Here is a 24,880-nt window from a genome sequence, read left to right as displayed (position 1 = left end):
GAACAGATTCAGAAGAGTAGGTATTAATTCTTCTTTAAATGTTTGGTAGAATTCCCCTGGGAGGCCATCTGGCCCTGGGCTCTTGTTTGTTGGGAGATTTTTGATGACTGTTTCAATTTCCTTAGTGGTTATGGGTCTGTTCAGGATTTTTATTTCTTCCTGGTTCAGTTTTGGTAGTTTATACATCTCTAAGAATGCATCCATTTCTTCCAGATTATCTAACTTGCTGACATAGAGTTGCTCATAATATGTTCTTATAATTGTTTGTATTTCTTTGGTGTTGGTTGTGATCTCTCCTCTTTCATTCATGATTTTCTTGATTTGGGTCCTTTCTCTTTTCTTTTTGATAAGTTTGGCCAGGGGTTTATCAATCTTATTAATTCTTACAAAGAACCAGCTCCTAGTTTTGTTGATCTGTTCTACTGTTCTTTTGGTTTCTATTTCATTGATTTCTGCTCTGATCTTTCTTATTTCTCTTCTGCTGGGTTTAGGCTTTATTTGCTGTTCTTTCTCCAGCTCCTTTAGGTGTAGGGTTAGGTTGTGTATTTGAGACCTTTTTTGTTTCTTGAGAAAGGCTTGTATTGCTATATACTTTCCTTTTAGGACTGCTTTTGCTGCATCCCAAAGACTTGGAACAATTGTGTTTTCATTTTCATTTGTTTCAATGAATTTTCTTAATTCTTTTTTAATTTCCTGGTTGACCCACTCATTTTTTAGTAGGATGCTCTTTAGCCTCCATTTGAGTTCTTTCCAGCTTTCCTCTTGTGATTGAGTTGTAGTTTCAAAGCACTGTGGTCCAATAATTTGCAGGGAATGATCCCAATCTTTTGTTACTGGTTAAGACCTGATTTGTGACCTAGGATGTGATCTATTCTGGAGAATGTTCCATGGACACTAGAGAAGAATGTGTATTCTATTGCTTTGGGATAGAATGTTCTGAATATATCTGTGAAGTCCATTTGATCCAGTGTGTCATTTAAAGCCTTTATTTCCTTGTTGATCTTTTGCTTAGATGATCTGTCCATTTCAGTGAGGGGGGTTTTAAAGTCCCCTACTATTATTGCATTGTCGTCGATGTGTTTCTTTGCTTTTGTTATTAATTGGCTTATGTAATTGGCTGCTCCCATGTTAGGGGCATAGATATTTACAATTGTTATATCTTCCTATTGACTAGACCCTTTAAGTATGATATAGTGTCCTTCCTCATCTCTTATTATAGTCTTTGGTTTAAAATCTAACTTGTCTGATCTAAGGATTGCCACCCCAGCTTTCTTTGACGTCCAATAGCAATGGTAAATGGCTTTCCACCCCCTCACTTTCAATCTGGAGGTGTCTTTGGGTCTAGAATGAGTCTCTTGCAGATAGCATATTGATGGGTCTTGTTTTTTTTTAATCCAATCTGCTAGCCTTTGTCTTTTGATTGGGGCATTTAGCCCATTTACATTCAGGGTAACTATTGAAAGATGAATTTAGTGCCATTGTATTGCCTGTAAGGTGACTGTTACTGTATATTGTCTGTGTTCCTTTCTGGTCTATGTTGCTTTTGGGCGCTCTCTTTGCTTAGAGGACCGCTTTCAATATTTCTTGTAGGGCTGGTTTGGTGTTTTCAAATTCTTTTAGTTTTTGTTTGTCCTGGAAGCTTTTTATCTCTCCTTCTATTTTCAATGACAGCCTAGCTGGATATAGTATTCTTGGCTGCATATTTTTCTCGTTCAGTGCTCTGAATATATCCTGCCAGTCCTTTCTGGCCTGCCAGGTCTCTGTGGATAGGTCTGCTGCCAATCTAATGTTTCTACCATTGTAGGTTACTGACCTCTTGTCCTGAGCTGCTTTCAGGGTTTTCTCTTTATCTCTGAAACTTGTAAGTTTTACTATTAGATGTCGGGGTGTTGACCAATTTTTATTGATTTTGGGGGGGAATCTCTGTGCCTCCTGGATTTTGATGCCTGTTTCCTTCCCAAAATTAGGGAAGTTCTCTGCTATAATTTGCTCCAATATACCTTCTGCCCCTCTCCCTCTTTCTTCTTCTTCTGGGATCCCAATTATTCTAATATTGTTTTATCTTATGGTATCACTTACCTCTCAAATTCTGCCCTCATGATCCAGTAGTTGTTTATCTCATTTTTCTCAGCTTCTTTATTCTCCATCATCTGGTCTTCTATATCACTAATTCTCTCTTTTGTCTCATTTATCCTAGCAGTTAGAGCCTCCATTTTTGATTGTACCTCATTAATAGCCTTTTTTATTTCGACTTAGTTAGATTTTAATTCTTTTATTTCTCCAGAAAGGGATTCTCTAGTATCTTCCATGCTTTTTTCAAGCCCAACTAGTATCTTTATAATCATCATTCTGAACTCTAGTTCTGACATCTTACTAATGTCCTTATTGATTAGGTCCCTGGCAGTTGGTACTGCCTCTTGTTCTTTTTTTTTTTTTTGAGGTGAGTTTTTCCATCTTGTCATTTTGTCCAGAGGAGAATAGATGAATGAGAGAACAAAATGTTAACTGGGTAACAATGACCCCAGAAAAATATACACTAAACAAATCAGAGGAGACCCAAAACCAGGGGGAAAAGAAAGGGAAAGAAAGAAAAAATAAAAAAAAAAGAATATGATCAAATATGGTCAGGCTGGTGAATAGATCAGTGCCACACACTAGATTCTGGGCGTATTTTGGTCTGTTAGAAGAAACTGCCTACCAAAATTTTAAAGAAAGAAAAACTTACATATGTACAAAAATAAGGGTAAATACAATGAAGGGATGGAATATGACTGTAAAGATGAAAATTTTAAAAGATTTTATGAAAGAAATTGAGAAGAAGTTGGTTGAAAAAAGAAAGAAGAGAAATTAAAAACGAACCAAAAAAAAAAAAAAAAAAAAAAAAGGAGAGAATGTGATCAGGCGGGAGACTAGAACAAAGCCATACACTAGAGATTTAGGGTATATTTTGGTCTGTTAGAAGAAACTGTATCCCAAAATTCTAAAGTGAGAACAACTTATATAGATACCAAAAATAAGGTTAACTACTATGAAGGGATAGAATATGACTCTAAAAGTGAAAAATAAGAAAGGTTTTTAAACAAGGGATTGATAAGATGTTGGTTGTAAAAGGGATAAAGAAAAATTCAAAAAAAAAAGAAAAAGAAAAAAATTAAAAAAATTAACTTTGAAAGACTAAAGAATCAAGGGGGGGAAAAGCCATGAATTCTATGTGCTGTATTCCCCTAGGGCTGGAGTTCTGCCATTCTCATTGATCAGTAGACTTGGTCTTGGCTGGCTGTTCTTGCTGATCTTCTGGGGGAGGGGCCTGTTGCCGTGGTTCCCAAATGTCTTTGCTGGAGGCGGAATTGCCCCACCCTTGTTGGGTCCGGGCTAAGTAATCTGTTCGGGTTTGCTCTCGGGACCTTTTGTTCCCTGCAAGCTTTCCGTAGGGCTTTGGAGGCCGAGAGTGAAAATGGCAGCCTCCCAATCTCCACCCCGGAGAAGCTGAGAACTCGGGGCCCCGCTCCTCAGTGCGCCCCCAGAGAAAAGCAGTCAATCACTCCTGTCTCCCGGTCTCCGGCCACACTCCGTGCTCACCCAGCCTGTGACCGAGCGTTTCTATCTCTGGCACATGATCCCGTGTGGAGTCTCCAAACCCAGCAGAACCCTGCGGTGCGCTCCCATGTGCTCCTCCCGGGGGAAGAAGGGGAGTCTCCCCGGATCTGCCGCTTGTTGGGTCCCTGCTGGAAGAGCAGTGGCCCGACTGTGCCGCGGATCACAGTTTATGGCAGCCCTGAGCTGAGAGCCCGCATCTCGGCTACATCTCTGCAGCCGGCTTCCCTGCTCCAATACCTGGGAGCCTTGCCGCACTTAGGCACCCCGGTCTTTCAGTGACCCCGAGGGTCCTGAGACCACACTGTCCCAGCGAGGGTTCCACCCCCCGCTTAGCCACTGGAGTGATGTCCCTCAGCAGAGCACACTTCTAAAAGTTCTGATTTTGCGCTCTATTGCTCTGTCACTTGCCGGTAGTGGCTGACGGAGCCCCCTCCCCCCGCCATCTCTCTTCCCGAATATCACCTCGGATTCACTTCTCCGCACCTCCTACCTTCCAGAAAGTGGTCGCTTTTCTGTTCAGAGAGTTGTTCCTATTCTTTTCTTTGATCTCCTGTTGAGTTTGTAGGTGTTCAGAATGGTTTGATCCCTATCCAGCCGAATTCCTGAGACCAGACAAAATTTAGGTCTCCACTCCTCTGCCATCTTGCTCCTCCCCCCAAAATATTTTGATTAAATCAATATTCAAAAATCTGAATGTTACTAAAATAATGATATACAATTTAATCCTGTACATAATATGCATAGCATATTCAGAACACCTAAGTATCCTATGAACTATTACATTTTTATTGTATAATTATGGAATAAACATGGTTATATCTGGAAACTACTTAAAAAGTCTCTACAGTCCTTATTGGGAAAAACTTGAACTAAGCTTCATTATCCTCTGAGTTTGGAAATTGATACTAAAGCTTGAATTATTAGCTTCCTTAGCTTTCTAGTGTATTTTTATTTTTCATAAACATAGCAAATTTAGTTTACTTCTCAGAATAATGGAAGGAAATGATTATATACTTCAGGTTGTTTCTTCTGATCTGATTCTGCTATCCTAGACAGAAATGATCATGTCCTGTAACCTTCCTCTCTTCTGGTGCTTATTTGCCCACATACCTCTATTTCTTCTGACTAACGTGCAAATTCCTTCTATTTCACAGCGCATCGTATATTTTTAAATGTTTCCGAATTTTATTTAGGGTTCAGTAGGTATCCTGACTACATTAATGAATATGCAATATACATATGCATATATATGCATACATTTTTATGCCTACCTATGTCTCCTAGAAAGAATGTGAACCTGAACTTGCTAACTTTGGATAGAATCAGAGTTCTCTGACATATTCGCTTCCCTACTCTTGCAGGTGACAATATGTGCCGAGTAAATAACGGGGGCTGTAGTACCCTGTGCTTGGCCATTCCAGGAGGCCGAGTATGTGCTTGTGCTGATAATCAACTTTTAGATGAAAACGGGACAACTTGCACATGTAAGTTTTGTTTGTTTGTTACATTCATTGATTATACATGTCTTTTTGAAGAAGAAAAGCAGATGAAACCAAAGGAATTAAAATCAAACTTGGAAAGAGAAATTCAGATAATCACTTAGGTATAATCCTCTTTAGGTTACAAATAATTAACTGAATTAACCTATATAAAAAACAGTGAATAATGATGAAGATTTCCAGAGCATTTGTTTTTTTTGTTTGTTTTTTTTTTTTTTAAAGGTTTTATTTATTTATTTGAGAGAGAGAATGAGATAGAGCATGAGAGGGTCAGAGGGAGAAGCAGACTCCCTGCCAAGCAGGGAGCCCGATGTGGGACTCGATCCCGGGACTCCAGGATCATGACCTGAGCCGAAGGCAGTCACTTAACCAACTGAGCCACCCAGGCGCCCGAAGATTTCCAGAGCATTTGTGACTGTTGCATAATAGTTCACTAATAAAAATATATATATATCTATAAAGTAGTTTATATATATTTATATATATTATATATAAGCTTATATATATAGTTTATACTTATATATATTATTTATATATCTTATTTTTATATATTATATATATAAATAGTTTAGTAATAAAAAATATATATATGCCACAGAAGAAAATATTTCATAAAATTGTTAAAGACCTTCACCATTAGGACAAGCTCAGTTATCTATCTTTGTTGGTGAAGAGAAAAAAGAGGCAATAAAGAGACGTAGGGAAATTCTAGACTTTATCGAAATACTGAATTAATTGGATTGATTGACCTGGATTAAAGGCACTTTATTAACTTTTACTGACCTTCCTCAATTTACTGCATCTTGTTATTCCAGTGTGACCCTTCTGAAGTTTATTCTCTTTATATACATCAAGTCCCTTAACCATAGCAATAGGACCCATGCTATGTATGTATTGAGTACTATAGAAATGTTTCTGGAATGATTTGATCTTGAATTGCATGTTATTCATGATTCTTCAGAGAAACAGAACTAATAGGATGTAAATATATAGAAAGAGATTTGTTATGAGGAATTGGCTCATGCAGTTATGGAAGCTGACTATTACCAATATCTGCAGTCAGCAAGTTGGAAACTGGGGAGTACCATTGGTGTAGTTCCAGTCCGAATGCTGGTAGGCTGAAGACCCAAGAAGAGCCAGTGTTTCAGTGGGAGTCTGAAGGCAGGAAAAAAAACAATGCCCCAGTTCAAGGCAGTCAGGCAGGGAGAATTCTCTTATGTGCAGGAAGGTAGGCTTTTTCGTTCAATTCAGGCCTTCAATTGATTGGATGAGGGCCACTCACATGCTTAATTTAGTCTACAGATCCCAATGTTAATCTCATCTAAAACACTCTCACAGACACACCCTGAATGATATTTGACCAAACATCTGGGCACTCTCAGGCCTACTCAAGTTGACACATAATATTAACCATCACAAATTATTAAATAATACATAAATAAATGCATTTTTCATCAATTATAATGATTGTCTCAGGGAAGGCAGAAGGAGAAATAAGTATAATAAGATTTCAACTTATCTGAAATGTTTTATTTCTTCTGAAGAAGAAACAATGTGAATAAGGGATTTTTACTAATGATTTAATACAAAATAACATTTGAGAAATATACAGAAAAATTTAAGTGAAAAATCCACCCATTATGCCACTATTCAGCAATAAACTACTAAGACATTTTCTTGTTGTTCCTTATAATTATATATCCCTGGAGGTTATTATATTTTACTACTACTAATAATAATCATATGTAAAATTTATTGTATTCTTATATAGGATGTGGGACTTTATGATAAATTTTCATGGTTCTCATTAGCCCTTACAATAATCATATAAGGAAGATACTATTATTACTTCACTTTAATATTCACAATGTAGACTTGAGGGTTAATAACTTTTCATAATTCACATAATTAGTACATAGGGATTTAATTCCCAAATTATTTTATTTTGGAGACGGAATTCTTAGTTATGTTGCAGTTTTACACATTTTGGATCATACCACAGTATCATTTACTTTGTGCTTTATTTTTATTTAATAGGAGCATAAGCATCTTATCATGTTACTACATATTCTTTGTAAACATGATTTTTAAACCATTTATCTTCATTTTCTACTTGATGTTTGGTGTTATTTCTGATGGATTGTTATAGATATGTGTGTGTTTCTTTACTGTTTATGATCCCTTCTGTATTTTACCATATAGTCCATGGTCAATTTGTTACATTTTCTTTTTTAAGCATTTGGAATAATACCACCAGTTTTAAATTCTATTATTATTTTGAATTTTAACTATTTGAGATGAGGACTTTGGCTTCTATTCTCTTTATCTTCCTCAATTTCATTCCTTATAATTTAGGATTTCTGACAAGGAATATTATTTTGTTTTTTGTTTTGTTTTGTTTTGTTTTGTTTTTTTAAAGATTTTATTTATTTATTTGACAGAGAGAGACACAGCGAGAGAGGGAACACAAGCAGGGGGAGTGGGAGAGGGAGAAGCAGGCTTCCCGCTGAGCAGGGAGCCCGATGCGGGGCTCGATCCCAGGACCCTGGGATCATGACCTGAGCCGAAGGCAGACGCTTAACGACTGAGCCACCCAGGCGCCCAAGGAATATTATGTTGAATCATCAATCAGTAAATCTTTTTATAAAATGTTTTGACATTGGGGCGCCTGGGTGGCTCAGATGGTTAAAATGTTTTGACATGTATAGCTAGTTTGTTGATCAATTTTATAATATTTTCTTTTAGACATGACTCAGTGTTTCACTGGTTATATTGCTTAGTATTCAAACTTTAGTTCCTCATTGTTTAATTATTTATTTTCACTGATGTTTAGGATAGATAAAGTAATTTCTTGAAGTTGCTTCTTCAAGAAGAGCACGAAGACTGTATAACTGTGGAGTTCCTGTGTTTTCTAAATAGGTTTCCTTTGCATTTATACGTGACTGACAATTCTGGATATTAATTCTTGGCTAAACAAAAATTTTCTTCAAAATTCTGGAAACACTATTTAATTTATTCTGGGGTAGTATACTCGAGAGTAGAAATACGAATTTTACTTCTCTGGGCAAAATTTTTTTCATTGTTAGTAGGGTTTTTAAATTGTCTATTAAGACAATTCCTGTAGATCATAATTATCTGAAGTATACTTTCTTTGAGTCATCAGGTGGTTTCCTTCCCTTGTTCTGTAGTATTATTTTTTAATTCATATTTTGGTTGTTTATTTATCATCAGAAGGGAAGTGATCTATCAAGATCTATAGTTTTTCAATAAGCAGGGATTAAGCATTACTTTGAACAACATAAAATCTTTCTGGTTGTCTGCTAAGCTAAATCTTATCTTGGTTATTGAGAGAGAGAAAAGGTATAGTTTATATGTACATTTCCTAGTTCAATTTTTAGTATCTACCACAGATTCATCTAAAGTTATTTTTCTGGTATAAAATGAAATTTTTTGCTATCCCAGATGAATAATTCTGACATTTTGAACAGATGAAATGTGTGTGTATGCATGTGCACACACACACAGACACACACAAACACACACACAGTAACCTTTATGGACCCCCACCCAGTGTTATCCTGCCTTTGCTCTACCCCCAGATTGCCTCTCAAGGATGGAAGGTACCAGTGCAAGTATCTCCTTTTTTGATAGACGCAGACATTAGAGTGAATGCTGCAGGAGCAAAGGGTCTCTCTTTTTACCTAAAGATAAATAAGCTTATTCAATTTTTAATGGTATAAGTTAGAGAAGCTTCTGGCTGAATATTTAAATCTTGTTCTATTGGTCTTGCAAAAAAGTCAAAATTCCCTTAAGATAGTGTCAGTTGAATGATCAAGAGGCTGAGTTTTCAAGGATCTTGTGAGTTTTTATCCTTCATCTTAGTTTTCATAGTGGGAAGTTGGAGGGAGAGTGTATACATCAGATATATCTAGATGGTTTTTTAAGCTTGAAATGTTCTAATTAGTTCTTTAATTTTAATTGTGTGAATCATAATTATCTGGATCATTGACATCCAAATTATCTTTCCTATTTCCTTCATTCTATGCCCCATTAAAAATTTATGGATTCCTTATGAGTTGACAAATCTATATCGATATTGATACAGAAAAGATACTGACCATTGGATATCTTTGTGTAAATAAAAATTGGGTGACTTTTGGCTTTTAAGGAAATACTATACACAATGTTGGTCATACAGTTACGATAGGAAATTTGTTATCATGACTGGACACATATGATTATGCATCTGGTGAAAAAAATTTTTCTGTGACTATTGGTGTCTTTCTAATATCTACAATTCATTGATGATGTAACTCCAGTACAATAAAAAGAGATAGGAAAGAAGATTATTTTATGTATACTTGTTACACTAAACAATGTTAAATCAACAAAACCATCTTTGTTCTTATTTGGGAATTTGTTGTTGCATTTGTCTGTTTGAAACTCTACTATATCTTTACTAGGGCATGCAACTTGCCAGGTTTCTTTCAAATGTAATGGGAAAAATCATGAGTAACCAGATAATAACTCATTTTTTACAAACAATTCATAGTGTGTTTATCTAAATTATTCCAGTTCCTATTCGTTTAATGGCAAAAGTTTTTTAAGGATGTTAGCCTTCAGACACATGAAAAAATGCTCAACATCACTTGTCATCAGGGAAATACAAATCAAAACCACAATGAGATACCACCTCATACCAGTCAGAATGACTAAAATGAACAACTCAGGAAACAACAGATGTTGGTGAGGGTGCAGAAAAAGGGGAACCCTCTTATACTGTTAATGAGAATGCAAGCTGGTAAAGCCACTCTGGAAAACAGTATTGAGAGTCCTCAAAAAAGTTAAAAATAGAACTACCCTACAACCCAGCATTTGCGCTTCTAGTATTTATCCAAAGGATACAAAAATAGTGATTCGAAGGAGCACATGCACCCCAATGTTTATAGTAGTAGTGTCCACAATAACCAAAATATAGAAAGAGCCCAGATGTCCATCAACAAATGAATGGATTAAGAAGATGTGATATATATATATATATATTCAAAAAGAATGAAACCTTGCCATTTGCAATGACATGGATGGAACTAGAGGGCATTAATCAGAGCAAAACAGGTCAGAGAAAGACAAATACCATATAATTTCACTCATATGTGGAATTTAAGAAGCAAAACAGAACAACATAGGGGGAGGGAAAGAAAAATAAAATAAGATAAAAACAGAGACAGAGGCAAACCCTAAGAGACTCTTAACTATAGGAAACAAACTGAGGGTTGCTGGAGGGGAGGTGGGTGGGGGATGGGGTAATTGGGTGATGGGCATTAAGGAGGGCACTTGACATATGAGCATTGTGTGTTACATGCAACTGATGAATCACTAAATTCTACCCCTGAAACTAATAATATACTATATGTTAACAAGTTGAATTTAAATACTTTTTTAAAAGAATATGTTAGCCTTAGTTTTCAGATGAGGAAATTCAAGTGCAAAAGGACTACAAATAGAGTTCATGGTTGCAGAGTATGGTATAAAACAAATATGAGCATGCCACTAACTTCTCATTAATGCTGATTCCTCTCAGCTTCTAATTTAGTTCAGGCTACATTACAGTTTTCTGAACTGATTTCAACTGGATTAACTTGGTAATCTGAGTTAACAAGCAAAACAAAAATACATATTGCAACCACTGAGATATGATTGTCCTGGTTCCAGTCATCCTCGTTGAATTGACATCAAATGAACAAAAACCCAATGACAGTTGGTCAGACCAGAAGTAAACACGAAAGGTTGTGTCTCAATGAATTTGCCGCATCAGGCTGTGTCAGAAGAGGCATTCACCCAGCAGAAAAATATTGGCATGCTACGTGATTGATTAAGGATGAATTCTAATGCTATGCCTGGAAGGAATCAAGAATGAGAGTAGGCTGGACTCTTTGTCCTTGTGGATCTTGTGTGGCATGGGCAAATCCTCTCACAATGAGAAATGAGACCTAGTGTAGCATAGTAACTTGGAACTGACCGCACTGGAGAAGCATATGTAAAGCCAGTTGATCAATTATCAAGTGGGTGTTTTTAATTTATTTTGATGGCTTTGTGGGGAAAAATACAATATACAAAACTAATAAATGAGAACATGGATAATCCCAAGAAAGTAAGTTAAGCTCCTAAAAAAAAAAAAGATAGTCATTATTTTTTGTGGCATGCTCATAATAGCAAGATAATTTTGTATAGAATAATAAGTCAGTAATTCTTTAAATTCCTCTTTAGTAGCCTGAAAGAATAGACAGAATTTTCCAATGTGCCTTACTCCCAACAGAGCAACTTAAAAATATTGATCATCCAAGGGTAGCATTGCACAATTATATGTCAATGGTACTCTGTGACCTTCTTTACCTTCTGGAACACCAGATATATTCCTCTGTGAAAAACAGTGCTCCACTATGGCCAAGCCATTTATCTGTTCAGCTGTGACAAGCCTTATGTTCTAGGATATATGCAATCTAATGTGTAGTAAAAAGTTTAAGGCAGTAAAAAGTTTAAAAGCTCCATCCAGATGAATATTTATGGCCTTCTGTGCATAGGAACCCACAGAAGATTATGTACCACTTAGGTTGGCTGCTCAGAAGACCACTCTATCTAATGAAAGGTCATCCCGCTATGATCTAAAGGTGAAAATTCAAAACCCATAGCAGCATTTTTCACATTGCCTTCCTAAATAGGCAAGCTTATATAAAGGCATCAAAAACACTGCAACTTCAAGTTTTCTTTTAGGTCCTTTTGTCTTCCTGCTCAAATAAAGGGATAGTTAGAAATTCTCCCCAAATACAAAATCTGCTAAATAAACATATCCTAATGTAAAATGTATAGGGACCATAGGAAAACTTCATTTTATTTGTTGTACTAGGACTCATGCTTTTATGACTAAGTTATCGTAATTTTGATATGGTCAACAGCAAAAACATCAGTTGACAGAAGAGACAATGGTTACTTTAGATACATTACCACACTGGGATTGAAAAGAAGAAAAGCAAAGTGACAAACACAGATACTTGTTCATGGGCACCACAGCTTATTAAACCAAGGTGAGGAACATATGTATTTAGTTCAGTTGCTGAGCTTAGATCCAAATCTCAGCTGATTCCAAACTAAAATAAAATAAACCAGTTTATTAGTAGGGTTTTTCCCCTTACTTCATTATGATCTGGACATGAACTCCAGCAATCCCCAGTTTTTACTGAAAAGTAATTCTAGAATGCATATTTCCTTTTGCAGTGCATGGAAGAGTCATGCGGAGACCTTCTAATTTCAATGTTCTAACAGCAGGTATCATAGGATGTTTGAGACCTGACAGTTCCTTGCCGGGAATGTTATGATTCATGTCATTTTATTTTTGATCCTGATTAAATTAAAGGATTATTTATTACTTTGTCAGCTTTCTTACTGGTGAGATCATGTTGTAATATTTTTGCTAGAAGTGACCCTGGTGGTAGAATTATGGGTTTTGCATCAGTTTTCAAATTCACGGTGCAAAGCACAACTCTAAAAGCAAAGCTTGCAATTCTAGCACTTGTTAATATATTGAAAGCAATCTATGTGTCTGCCCAACACCCAAGTGCTGTATAGGTTCAGTCACATTAAACATTGGAACAAAGTCACATACATGGAGCTTTTCCTATATGTTCACTTTTTTTGGCATTGGGGGGGACTTTATTACTCTTTCTGTTTATCTATATATGGATCTTTTCCCCTTCAATTAAACTAACTTCACCCGTGATCTTGGGTGCTGGTAGAAGACTATTAGCTTTTGAGCCACTTGAAGTGATATTGTTTTCCTGAAGTATTTATATAGTCTCCAGAGAAAGAATTTATCATTATAATAAATGGCTGTAATGTACAATTATGTCTCTACTAATTCCAGTAAGTTAGGCAGCAAGTATTTTTTTAATGTCTACTCTTTGACTGGTTCTATTCTAGGTATTATTCTGTTCTGTATGTAACGTTGTCCTTCCTACATTCAAGAATTCCAAGTGGAAACATTAGATGTATAAAAATTATTTATAAAATGATTCCTTTATAGAGGTTTGTGCAAGGTATACAGAATACTAATCTTATTTTTTCTAGGTGCTATTAGCTCTCTTATGTGATACCGAATATATTGGCTTCATCATCTCATTGATTCTCACAAAAGTAGGTAGATTGGCTGGCCATAAGCTGGGGTGTGACGATAAATGACGTTGCTGCCCAATTCCACAGAGTTAGGTCAATGCTTGGAAAAAGACCATGCTTTTTGAATGTCAAAGCTACCATCTTATCCAGATTATCACTTATCATATTAAACATTTTCTTGATAATGGACATTGCTAGCTCAAAAATCATCTGTCTTCTCTCATTACAGATCTTGCACATACCTAATAGCGTTATGATAGCATGGTTTCTGTGTGACATACTACTGGTTACATCTGGAAGGCTTGGGTTAGGACTAGAAAAAACCAATGATGTCATATGCCTTGAAAGACTTTGGAAATCAGAACCCAGTATCTTTTTTTTTTTTTTTAATATTTACTATTATGTCAAAAATTCTGAAGGGTCTGAGATTCTACCCTAGGCAAGCTAACATGTTAACTTGTCAAAGATTCATAGATTCTGACAGAAGACACACATTTCCTGGATCAGACACAGAAGATTTTATTACTCATGTCACAGCAGGCAGCATGAGTTTCATGTTCATATCCGTTCTCTTCACCCCACCCAGCCCCAAAACATATGGGGGCAGTGCATAAGCAGGTCTAGGTGAATGCTGCACACACAGTGAATTTGTATTCACACTAAAGAACCCAAGCTTGAGTCTGCCAGAAAATCAGCCCAACATTTGCCTGAAGGGAGACATTATCTTTACTATTTTGGCCAAGAAAAAAACCTGCTCTCTGCTCTAGAAGATGGCGTTATCTGTCTTCCAAGGCTGTTAGCTATATAAGCATCCTTGAAAAAATGTCCAGAATAAAAGCTGACACAAGACACATGGAAATGCCGTGGAGAAATGCCTCTTGCCCAACAAATTATAGGGCCTAGAAGACTTGCAGACACATTTTAAAATGTCAAAGATATTCGTATATGTTTCATTATATCTGCTCTTACAGTTACAACCAATGTCTAACTGCTGTTACAAATTATAATGGTATTATACTAATAACATTGATATAGACCAGTATCAGCAATAAATATAAAAAGTGAAATTATCTCAAGAAGTTGGCTCTATTGGTTTTCAAACAATTGTCCTGTTATGAAAAATGAAAATGAAACTTTGGACATTGTCATCATGTATTTTTGAAAATCGCCACCTGTTTATTAGCAAATATCATTTAAAAATAACCAACAAATCGGAGGGGGAGATGAACCATGAGAGACTATGGACTCTGAGAAACAAACTGAGGGCTCTAGAGGGGAGGGGAGTGGGGGGATGGGCTAGTCTGGTGATGGTATTAAAGAGGGCACGTTCTGCATGGAGCACTGGGTGTTACACGCAAACAATGAAATGTGGAACACTACATCAAAAACTAATGATGTAATGTATGGTGATTAACATAACATAATAATAAAAAAAAAGAAAAAATTTTGTTAAATAAAAAAATTAAAATAACCAACAATCCACACATATTTGAAACTATGTTTAAAACAAGTTTGGAAATTTTGCCTATTTGCATTCTTTCCATAATGATCTAAATGTCACTTGAAAAACATTTAGACTCTAAGCAGACTTAAAGATCTTATCTCCAAATTGGTTATGTTAAAGAATATTTAGTTTAAAATATTAATTTTGTAGGGGGTAGTTTTTCTTTCCGTAGACATCTTGCTCTTCTTTAATATAGATGTAATTGTCAAAAGCAGCTATAATTTCACTCTTGTATATGGATATCCTTGATCATTTCTTAAAACTGTCAGTTGGGTTTATTTGATCAAATGACCATGTGAAAGCCAAGCTTTTTAAATTGGTGGGACTATTATCAGAAGGAAAAAAAAAAAAAGATGGTTTCTTGAGTTTTTCAATCCCCAAGCTATAAAACAACTGAATTTATGTAGCATTTCTTTGAAGTCAACTATAGAGAGACTAAAGAAAATCTTAAAGCTGAACTTAAGTTCGGAGGAAGCAGATTACATCTCAAATCAGGTTTCTTGTCTGACTGGATTTTTTTTTTTTTAACTGAAAGATTGTTGACCATTAGGCGTAATCATTATAGAAAGAAATTAATCAAAATACTCTTCATTAAATGCCTAGTTTTAAGCTGGGCTTATATGGATTCAAGGAAGAAATTATACCACCCTCAAAAATCTTAGGGTCCAATTGAGCACACTTGAGAGTCAAAGTAAGGAAAGTTTGCATGTCATCAATGATCAATTCTAGAGATTTTGAGAGGAAAGCTATATCCTAGAAAGACCTAGACATATCCCAATGTACTTCCACTTTGCTTTGGTTACTATTCTCCTCCCAGTTGCTGCTATAAAAAGACATCCTCAGGTTGAATAGGAGACCCAGTGATCTCCCCTTTTTGTTTTTATATTGTTGTCATTTCCTATTTGGGACTTGTTCTATATAGATAACAATTTACAATTTTTATTATTATTATTATTATTTTTACTTTCAAGTGACCTTACAGAAATGATATCATTAGAGAAATTGCTGCTTCAGCATTTTGTTATTGAAAAGGATTAGAGTTAAAAAGGGAGACAAAATTACTATCAGTCCCTACATACAGTGTCTGCTTGTCTGAGAGGGGATAGAAGAGACACAGGCTTACCTTTGTTCAAATTGAATATTTCATTTACCCTTAAAGCCTTAAGAGTCTAGATTTAATGGGCAGTTTTTCTTTTCCAGACACAGGAACCCCCATGCCTTGAGCCTCACTGCATAACTCTCTGAAGCAGATTCTCCACAGTTATGGTTCAAGAGTCACATTCCCTCTTCCATTCTTTGGAGCAGGGGAAATACAAGTATTAAAGGAGTGCTAACACAAAGCGTTCTAGAAATGCCTAATATGTTTTCTCAACATCCCTAATTATTGGCGTGTATATAGGTTTTGTGACAGTTCATCAATCCAAATGAGTTATCCAAAATGAAGGTCAAAGCCATCAGGACTGGAATAGAAAGAGTGGCTTTTGTTTCTCTTAGCAATAAACCAGCTTTTGATAATTCAACATATTTTTCAGTCCATGAAACACAAATTTCTTTTAACCATTGCCCCATATTCCTGTCTCTTTGTAGACTCCTATGAAATCCACTCAAAGAAAGCAAAAATCATCATCATAATAATAGCACTTTCAATTTGTGAATAAATCCCAATCAACTGAATTCCTAACATTTGATTAGAGAATATGGGGTATATAGAGAAAACACTGCATAGAATCTGGATGTATAATGAGATCATTTTTTATTAACTTAATACTTCCATGAATACCTAACCAGAGCTGAATTTTTCTCCCACTTGCAGACCAGCAAAGTTAAAATAACCATCATGGCTGTGTTCTTGCCTTATTTTTTCACTTTGATTAATTTGGAGTGTACTTGTCTGTAAAATGGAGGTAGTAAAATTTTTTGCCGTGCCTACTCTATAATGGGTCATGATGATAATTGAGATTATGAATAAAAGCCCTTTAAAAAGTAAAACTACACACTTAACATGAATATGAGGTGGTATTATGTTATTATTGTTGGTATTATTATTTTGGTGACAGTTGTTTAAAATAAATCTTTAAAATTCTTAGTAGAATAATTATTGTCAGAAAAACTTAATTTTTTTCTCCTTTCCAGGGGTGGTTGTCACTGCAATGTTAAGATATTTTCATATTTTCTTCAAAATGAAATGAATCAGTATTTTTGTTATTAAAACAAAGCTGACGTTTTAATGAACTGAATATAGCTAGTATTGTTCATATGTCTTTTTTTTTTTAACCGTAGTTAATCCTGGAGAAATATTGCCTCACATATGCAAAGCTGGAGAATTCCGCTGTAAAAACAGACACTGTATCCAAGCTCGCTGGAAATGTGATGGTGATGATGACTGTCTAGACGGAAGTGATGAAGATTCAGTAAATTGCTGTACGTTCTCCTTCAAGTAATATTACAGTTCCCTGAGTCTTTTATTTGTTTTTTAAAGATCTTATTTATTTATTTATTTGAGAGAGAGAGAGTGCATGCATGAGCAGGGGGGACGGGCAGAGGGAGAGGGACAAGCAGGTCCCTGCTGAGCGGGGAGCCCCACGCGGGACTCCATCTCAGGTCCCTGAGATCATGACTTGAGCCAAAGGCAGATGCTCAACTGACTGAGCTACCCAGGTGCCTTCCTTGAGTCTTGTAGCGTGTGAACTATCAAAGCAGTTTGTGAAATCTAAAAAATATCTGATAAAAATTGAACTTAGGTTTTTTTTTTCCCCCCTCAGTCATCCGTTTATATAGAGTAGACTTTAGACAGTTCCCTTGCATGGTTTTAAAGCGCTGCTTTTCTTGTGCTTTTCCATCTTTAATATTATCATTTTGGTTGCTCCAGAAGTTCCTTCTTCCCTCTTCTGTGCTATCAGTACCACCGCACCATTGTCAGAAGGTTGCTATAGGAGACCCTTTTGGATCTCTGAATTTAAAGATGTGGAAAATCAATTCAAACTCCCTCAAGTCAGAATTGCTCGTACAGAAGGTCACGATCCACTCTATTGCTCCTTGGCAACAGAGCCTTGAAGAAGATCCAAGGAAGCAAACATGGGTTTGGAACATGTTATTACTAACTTCACTGGCTCCGTACATGGTAGGAGACACCTATGGGGCACTCGGATAGAAATTCAAGGTTTGATTATCTCCCCTTTGGCTTCTATTTAGCTGTTTATCATTTCCCACAATAGGAATAGTTTCATGTTTCTGGTTGGGATAAGGAATTGTCCCACATATGTGGAAGGAAGACACTTTGAGAAACACATTAAATAATGTTTTGAGAATATATTTGATTAGAGTCAAAATGAAACAGTTTGGAGATCTATAAAATATTTTTTATATGGAGAGAGGTGTGTGATGGATATATGTATCCATAATCTTTTAATCTGACCTAGGTAAATTATTTTAAAAAGAAAATTATTTTTTTTTTCAATTGATGATATTTTCCAAGTTAAAATGGATGAACTAATTGAGTTAATTGACAGTCCTCCATTTTCTTGTCTTTCTTTTCTTTTTTTTTTTTACCCAAGATTATAAAAATAAAGTTTTAAAGATCTTTTGTTAAGCATGGGCAGAATTGGGGCACCTGGGTGGCTCAGTCTGTTAAACGTCTGCCTTCAGCTCAGGTCATGATCCATGATCCGGGAGTCCCAGGATGGAGCCCCGCATCATCTGGCTCCCTGCTCAGCAGGGAGTCTGCTTCTCCCTCTCCCCCTACTCCCCTCCCTGTCCCCCGCTTGTGCTCTCTCTCAAATAAATGAATAAAATCTTCTTTTTTTTAAAGAATGGACAGAATTAGTCTAGACATTTATATAATGCAATTATCTATATTTTTGGATAAAACTCCAAGAATATGAGCTTTTAAAATACATTTTCCAGTTGTGTATAAATACATAATACATAAGTTGTAATTAATATATGAAGATAACACTACTTTCCCTTAATTTTCAAGCATGGACTCTGACTTCAACATTACGTGCTCCATGTTTTCAACCCTATTAATATTTATACTATAAAGTATTAATCCATAAACAACATATTAAATACTAAATTGATGCAATTAGACAAAAATTTCAGAGTGGGAGAAATTTCATCTAAGAATAAAGGGTGTTTTTCTTAACTTTTTTACACAAATGATGTATTATTTATTGATTAAATTAATTGCCTCCTTCCCTCTGACTCACAATGGCTATTCATGGTTTTAGTGAATGCTCCCTGCATATCAGCTTCCTGCGTAGTCACAGAGCGCCTGTGCAGAGGACAAGTGTTTTATCACAATATTCATGTAGTGTTGCTTTAGGTCCATGCTACTCCCTGTGTGATTGTTCTTTTCATGAATTCACAAAGAAACTCATTTCCTCTATGAGCATATGGGGCATTGCATACTGTTAATTGCAGTGTTAAAATTCCTAGTCAGGATTTTTTTCTTGATTATTTTCATCACTTCCCATACCATTACCCAAGCCAATACTATGGACTTTTCCTGCAGTCTTCTATTTCATTTATAGTCCATATTCAATTCTATATAATTAATTTTTCATCTTTACCTCCTCTCAGACTTCCCTGGCTAAATTAGTCTCCTATCCTAGATAAACTCAGCAAGTGCCTAGCTATTATTCCTACCACTATTGCTCCCTTAACTAAAGCCCACTTTCCAAACTGCTTCCAGAGTGGTATCCATAGAATGAAACCAAATCTTGTTATTTCAGTAAATCCATAACCAACAAGATAAATTCTAAAATCCATTGATTCACATATAAGCATTTTAGGACTCATGTTTGCATTTTTAGCCTTACATGCCTATCATGTATACACTTACCTTCTTTGTTCTGATATATCAAGTTGGACTATAAGTAGATCTCTAAAAAATGCCCTCTGTTTCTTGCCTCTATAACACTACAGCTTACGGTAATCCCCATGGTTTACCATGACCTTTATAGGGAAGTCTTTTGTGAACATTGAAAAATCTCCTCTATACAGCCCAGTTGGAGTGAAACATCTCATATATATTTCTTTATCATGGTAGTGACCAAACAATATTGCAATTGTATGCTTATTTATCTGGTGCATCTAAGAGATGGATATCTTTACGAGCAGACACATTATGTTGTAGTGTCTTTGTAGTCTCAGAGTCTAACAAAGCACCCAGCATGTGGAGAATCGATGACTAAACAAAAGGGGCAATGGAAAACTAAACATCCCTGGCCACCTTCCAGCAATATGGAATCTTTTCTAAACTTGCAGTGATTCTGAGCAGTGTCATAATCCTGAGGTCCCATGGTTAATATGCCAGCACTATGTCATTCATTTCAGAAGATTATTTATATATTAAATGCCCATAAGCTTTGCCCTTGAATTCTGTTATCATTCTGTTTTCTATCCTTTAGCTTCTCAATTCCGAATCACAAGACTATGGGTTGTATTTATGCCTCCTTTTTGAACTCTGATTTACATCATTGATGAAAATTGCAAAAGTCCTTGATCAAGCTTTACTGAAGTATTTTTGCATAATCTTGGCACTTTAAAATTTTGACCCTCTAATATACTGGATGAATTTTATTCTCATGAGCAACTATTCTTGCTAAACTACCTGAAGTGAGTAGAAAATGTTAATCATGCTCAAATGCCAGGAAACATAAGGCTTTTCCCCCTATTTTTTTTTTTTTTTACTGTACATGAATAAAAACTTTCTTAAAAAGTGATAAAACCACCTCTCACCTAAGCTACTTTAAAGAAATAGTGTTTTGTAGAAACTGGCTGGAAAGGCATACATTTGCTATGCAACAGCATGATAAAATGGCTATTTTTTCAAATTCTAAGTTAAACTAATATCAAGGGGCGCCTGGGTGGCTCAGTCAGTTAAGCGACTGCCTTCGGCTCAGGTCATGATCCCAGGGTGCTGGGATCGAGTCCCGCATCAGGCTCCCTGCTCTGCAGGGAGCCTGCTTCTCCCTCTCCCACTCCCCCTGCTGTGTTCCCTCTCTCGCTGTGTCTCTCTCTGTCAAATAAATAAATAAAATCTTTAAAAAAAAACCTAATATCAAAATTTATTTTTATCATACAGAAGTACAACTACTGGGCACAAGGAAAATTACTTCAAAAAGAGCGCTAAGTAGTGAAACAAATACTGAAGAGCATGCCAATTCAGTTAGGAATTTAGCCTCCAGGATGCAGGAAAAATAATCACAGAAGGTTAACTTTAAGATGGCCTCCTGCTGTGCTTATATATTGGAGGTTTAATCCTTAGCTGTGCATAGTTCCCCATATGAGGATTGGTCTTGTCCTCAGTATATTTTGTGCTTGCATGTTTGTTTGTTTGTAGTAGGGATGGAAAACTCAGGATGGTCATTTTCGTTATTAAAATTATGCAGGATATCATATTTAGCATCAACTCCAAGTCACAAGTATTGCATTTTTTTCCTACCAGTCTCAAGAAACACTGGGCAAAGCATAACAAAATTAGGCTTGTTTAATATTTCAGAAAGTACTGAACAGATGTGTGGCTTAAGAAAATGTATTTTTGATATATGATTGAATTATTTGATACTTACTTGTTATGTTTCATGTTAAAATTTGAGGTTACTTTAAATGTTTTTGGTAAAAATTCTGAAATTGAGTTACTTGAGATAAGGGATGGGAAAACAAGCTTAGTGATACAGTTGATTTTAGTGAAGACATGAACAAATGAATATATTTCCTTTTATGTGAGATTTCATTACTTGGTGTCTTCTATAAAAGTATTACATTTTAACAGAGTCTCAAATATTAATATTTGCTATAAAATATGCAACAATGAATGAAAGAAGCTGTGGCATTTATTGTACTATAATATTATAATTACTGCAAGTTGTCTGTAACTATAACTTAAAATAATCATAATTGTATCCAATTTTAAATTATTAAACTTGCTTCTCCTCTCCCTCCACCCTCCCACCCTTCCCCAGTCAATCATAACTGTCCTGATGATCAGTTTAAATGCAAGAATAATCGCTGTATCCCCAAGAGATGGCTCTGTGATGGAGCTAATGATTGTGGAAGCAATGAAGATGAATCCAATCAAACTTGTGCAGGTAAAGGTTTGCTTGAATATATACATAAATCCCTTCCAAAGTTAGTCTCCATAAAAATGCAGGTCAGTGCTTTGAACTAAGCTGAACCTTCCTAAGGCTGATGATCTGATTATTACAGTAGTAAATGAGTTCAGAGTTTGATGCCACAAAAACTAGAATACAAATTATCTTTTACTTAATCCATGGGCATGACTCTGCTTTCCAAAGTAATTTGGCACTTTATCTATCCATATGGGTTGACCGTCAGTACACTGCTTGGATAAGACTTGTCCCTGCTAAATCTTAATTGGCAGTGGAGGGTGAGGTTTATTATTAGCATGCTGTGATGGAGGCCATCTCACAAGAAAAACTATTTTTGTTTGTGTGTGTGTGTGCTTGTTTTTTACCTTGAAAAAATAATCTGTGTATTTTATTTAGTGTGCTGTAGAATACCTCTGTGAATAGCTTTCTGTTTCTGGCACATTATTTATGTGGGGTAGGTTTTTTTGTTTTTTTTCCTTTTTCATGAAGTCCTGAGATCATGAAGCCTATTTATATTTCCATGTAATTTATCCCATTGTAATACATCTGTGAATCCCTAGTCAGATTCTCTTTGAATGGGAATACACAGCTTGTGGTACAGGTTATAACAGATGACGGAAAGGTCATGACTAGTCAGGTAAGTGTTGAAAAATGATATTGACTAGCAGCAGCCTAGACCTATTCTTTAAATGATGAAGAAAAAGGAGTGTATTTGATGACTTTTATTGATATCTTGGTAAAAATTGTGGTTGTTTTTGGTAGTCATTACATACAGCAATGTCAAAATTTATCAACCCCTCCCCTTCTCTATTTGCCAAAATAAACCTCACTAAAGAAAAATTATTATAACCTATTAGTGAAAACTGTAGCAACAGCATATAGAGCAAAGACCCAGAGGTTAAGGAGCCTGGTTTGTATGCTTGGTTGTGTCACTGGTTTTCTCTTGGAAAGGCTTGTCCCTCAGTGCACTGTAATTTCCCTGTATATTTCTTTCTGCTCTCCAAGAGTATGAATTGACTAGAAGATATTTCCTAACAGCTTTTTTTCATGTACTAAACAACAATGAAAGAACAAAACAGTTGCCACTCCATATCCTAATCTGCATCTCATATTCAGTTTTTTTTTCCATAGTGACATATTTGCTAAGGATCCATAAGCTAGTTATTCTCTTGTCCCTTGACTAAATATAGTCCAATATTTTAGAGTAGCTGACTATTTTCAAGATATTTTGTACATCATGTAAGGTTGTTTTATAAAGGACTATCAAATAAAAAGGAACCTCTAGAGACTCTCTGGTCCTAGTCTCTCCCTTTAAGTCTATTCATTTCATAGCTGAAGCATGGAAGAAAGGACTTGCCTTAACTCACATCATTGGTAAGAACTGGGAAACTCAATGTATGAGTTATTCTCTAATCCCATTGCTCTTGTTATCAAGCTATATTATCCTGAGTTTTAGCTAGAATTTTAGGTACGGTCGATTTAACTTTGCTTAGATTGTTCTTACAATTAGGACTATAATTTACAATGAAGCTTCTTTCTAAGCTGGTGCAATTATTATTTTTTTAAAGCTTAAGGTTTAGTTCTGAGACTATGTTCCATTACTTCCTAAACAGATAGGTCTGTTTTCACCTTAAAATAAAAGGCATTGCTGACTCAATTCATAATACCATGTCTTTTTTCATTTCTGTTAGACTATTAAAATCTTCCTGTTTCTACATGATTTTTAAGGGAACATTTGGGATTGACTAGCTACTGATAGTAGTAAAAGTGGAAATGCTATGTATAAGAGCAAATAAAACAATCAGTCCTAATCAATCCTAATTAGTAAGATTTCTCAGCCACCCCAGGCCTGTAGTCCACTAGGAAATGGGATACAACTTGCTTGTACCTCAAGTGCTGCTTTCAGTGATGGCAGCTGACATCCGCCAGTCAGTACCAGGTCTTCTTGTCAGTATAACAGATGCTATGGTCACAGTATGCCTTAAGAAATAAGGAAGAACAAAAATTAAGAATAAAAAGAACAAAAAGAAAACCACAAATATGCCTTTTCGCTTTGAAAATTAAGTATGTTGTGTTGCAGTATATTTCCATTTTGTTTGACCAAAATAAATAAATAGGTCACATAGTTCATCATTATGAAAAAGAAATACATTAGATAATTTCTCTGTCTGGGTCGTTTCTATATATATAGGCATATACATGGATAGGTATCATAGACAAAGGATTTCCCAAATGGGGGGGGGGTGTTATTTTGTAACTGAATCCACTGCCCTGTAGCTTTTAGCATTATAACTACTTTATATCTAAAAGAGAATCCTTTCCTACAAGATGCCAATTTCCTATTTTGTTCCTTTGGGATTTCTCCTTCATGAATCTACTAATTCAATAAAAACTTATCACAACATTGGATATAAAATGAGGAAAAATACACTATATCTTTCCTTAGAAAGCTGAGTGAAGATGGGGAGAAAAAACATGTAAACAGGTCATTCTAATGCAATATTCAAAGTGTTAGGTTGAACTACAAATGGATGCACAAGAACAACTAATTTAGTCTTTGTGTATCTGGGAAGGCTTCCTGAGGGAGGTGATATCCAAGCTAAGCGAAAGAAAGAAGGAAAGAAAGAAAGAAAGAAAGAAAGAAAGAAAGAAAGAAAGAAAAGAAGGGAGGAAGGAAGGAAGGAAAGAAAGAAGGAAGGAAGGAAGGAAGGAAGGAAGGAAGGAAGGAAATAAAGAAACCTGAGTAACAGCTCAAGTCATTCAATCAGGAAAAATAAATAATCTGAAAGAATTAACCTTTGACAAGATTGTGGAATAAAAGGAACCAACATACACTTTTTGTAGGTGTATAGATTGTTTTTCTACATTGGAAAGCATTTTTTTCTACATTGGAAAGCATTTGGCCAAATCCAATAAAGTGGAGATGTGCATACCTTCAAGTCTGTAATTCCATTTCTAGATTTATGCTTGCATACCTATGCTCAAAGAGATGCAACTAA

General features: G+C 35.7%; 1 protein-coding gene across 2 annotated transcripts in view; it reads left to right on the top strand.

The window, feature by feature from the left end:
• Positions 1–24,880, top strand: part of LRP1B (LDL receptor related protein 1B) — a 1,832,840-nt gene that overhangs the window by 1,111,284 nt on the left and 696,676 nt on the right. For both annotated transcript variants that reach the window (XR_013447098.1, XM_078070743.1), the window contains exons 15-17: positions 4,959–5,081; positions 17,047–17,187; positions 21,735–21,860. Coding sequence is in view for 1 of the 2 variants with exons in the window: in XM_078070743.1 (XP_077926869.1) it covers positions 4,959–5,081; positions 17,047–17,187; positions 21,735–21,860 (390 nt within the window). In the remaining variant the exon portion in view is untranslated. The remainder of the gene's footprint in view (positions 1–4,958; positions 5,082–17,046; positions 17,188–21,734; positions 21,861–24,880) is intronic.

This window comes from Halichoerus grypus, chromosome 4 (assembly GCF_964656455.1).
Source record: "Halichoerus grypus chromosome 4, mHalGry1.hap1.1, whole genome shotgun sequence".
NCBI lineage: Eukaryota > Metazoa > Chordata > Mammalia > Carnivora > Phocidae > Halichoerus > Halichoerus grypus.
This window is presented reverse-complemented; position numbering and strand designations above follow the sequence as displayed.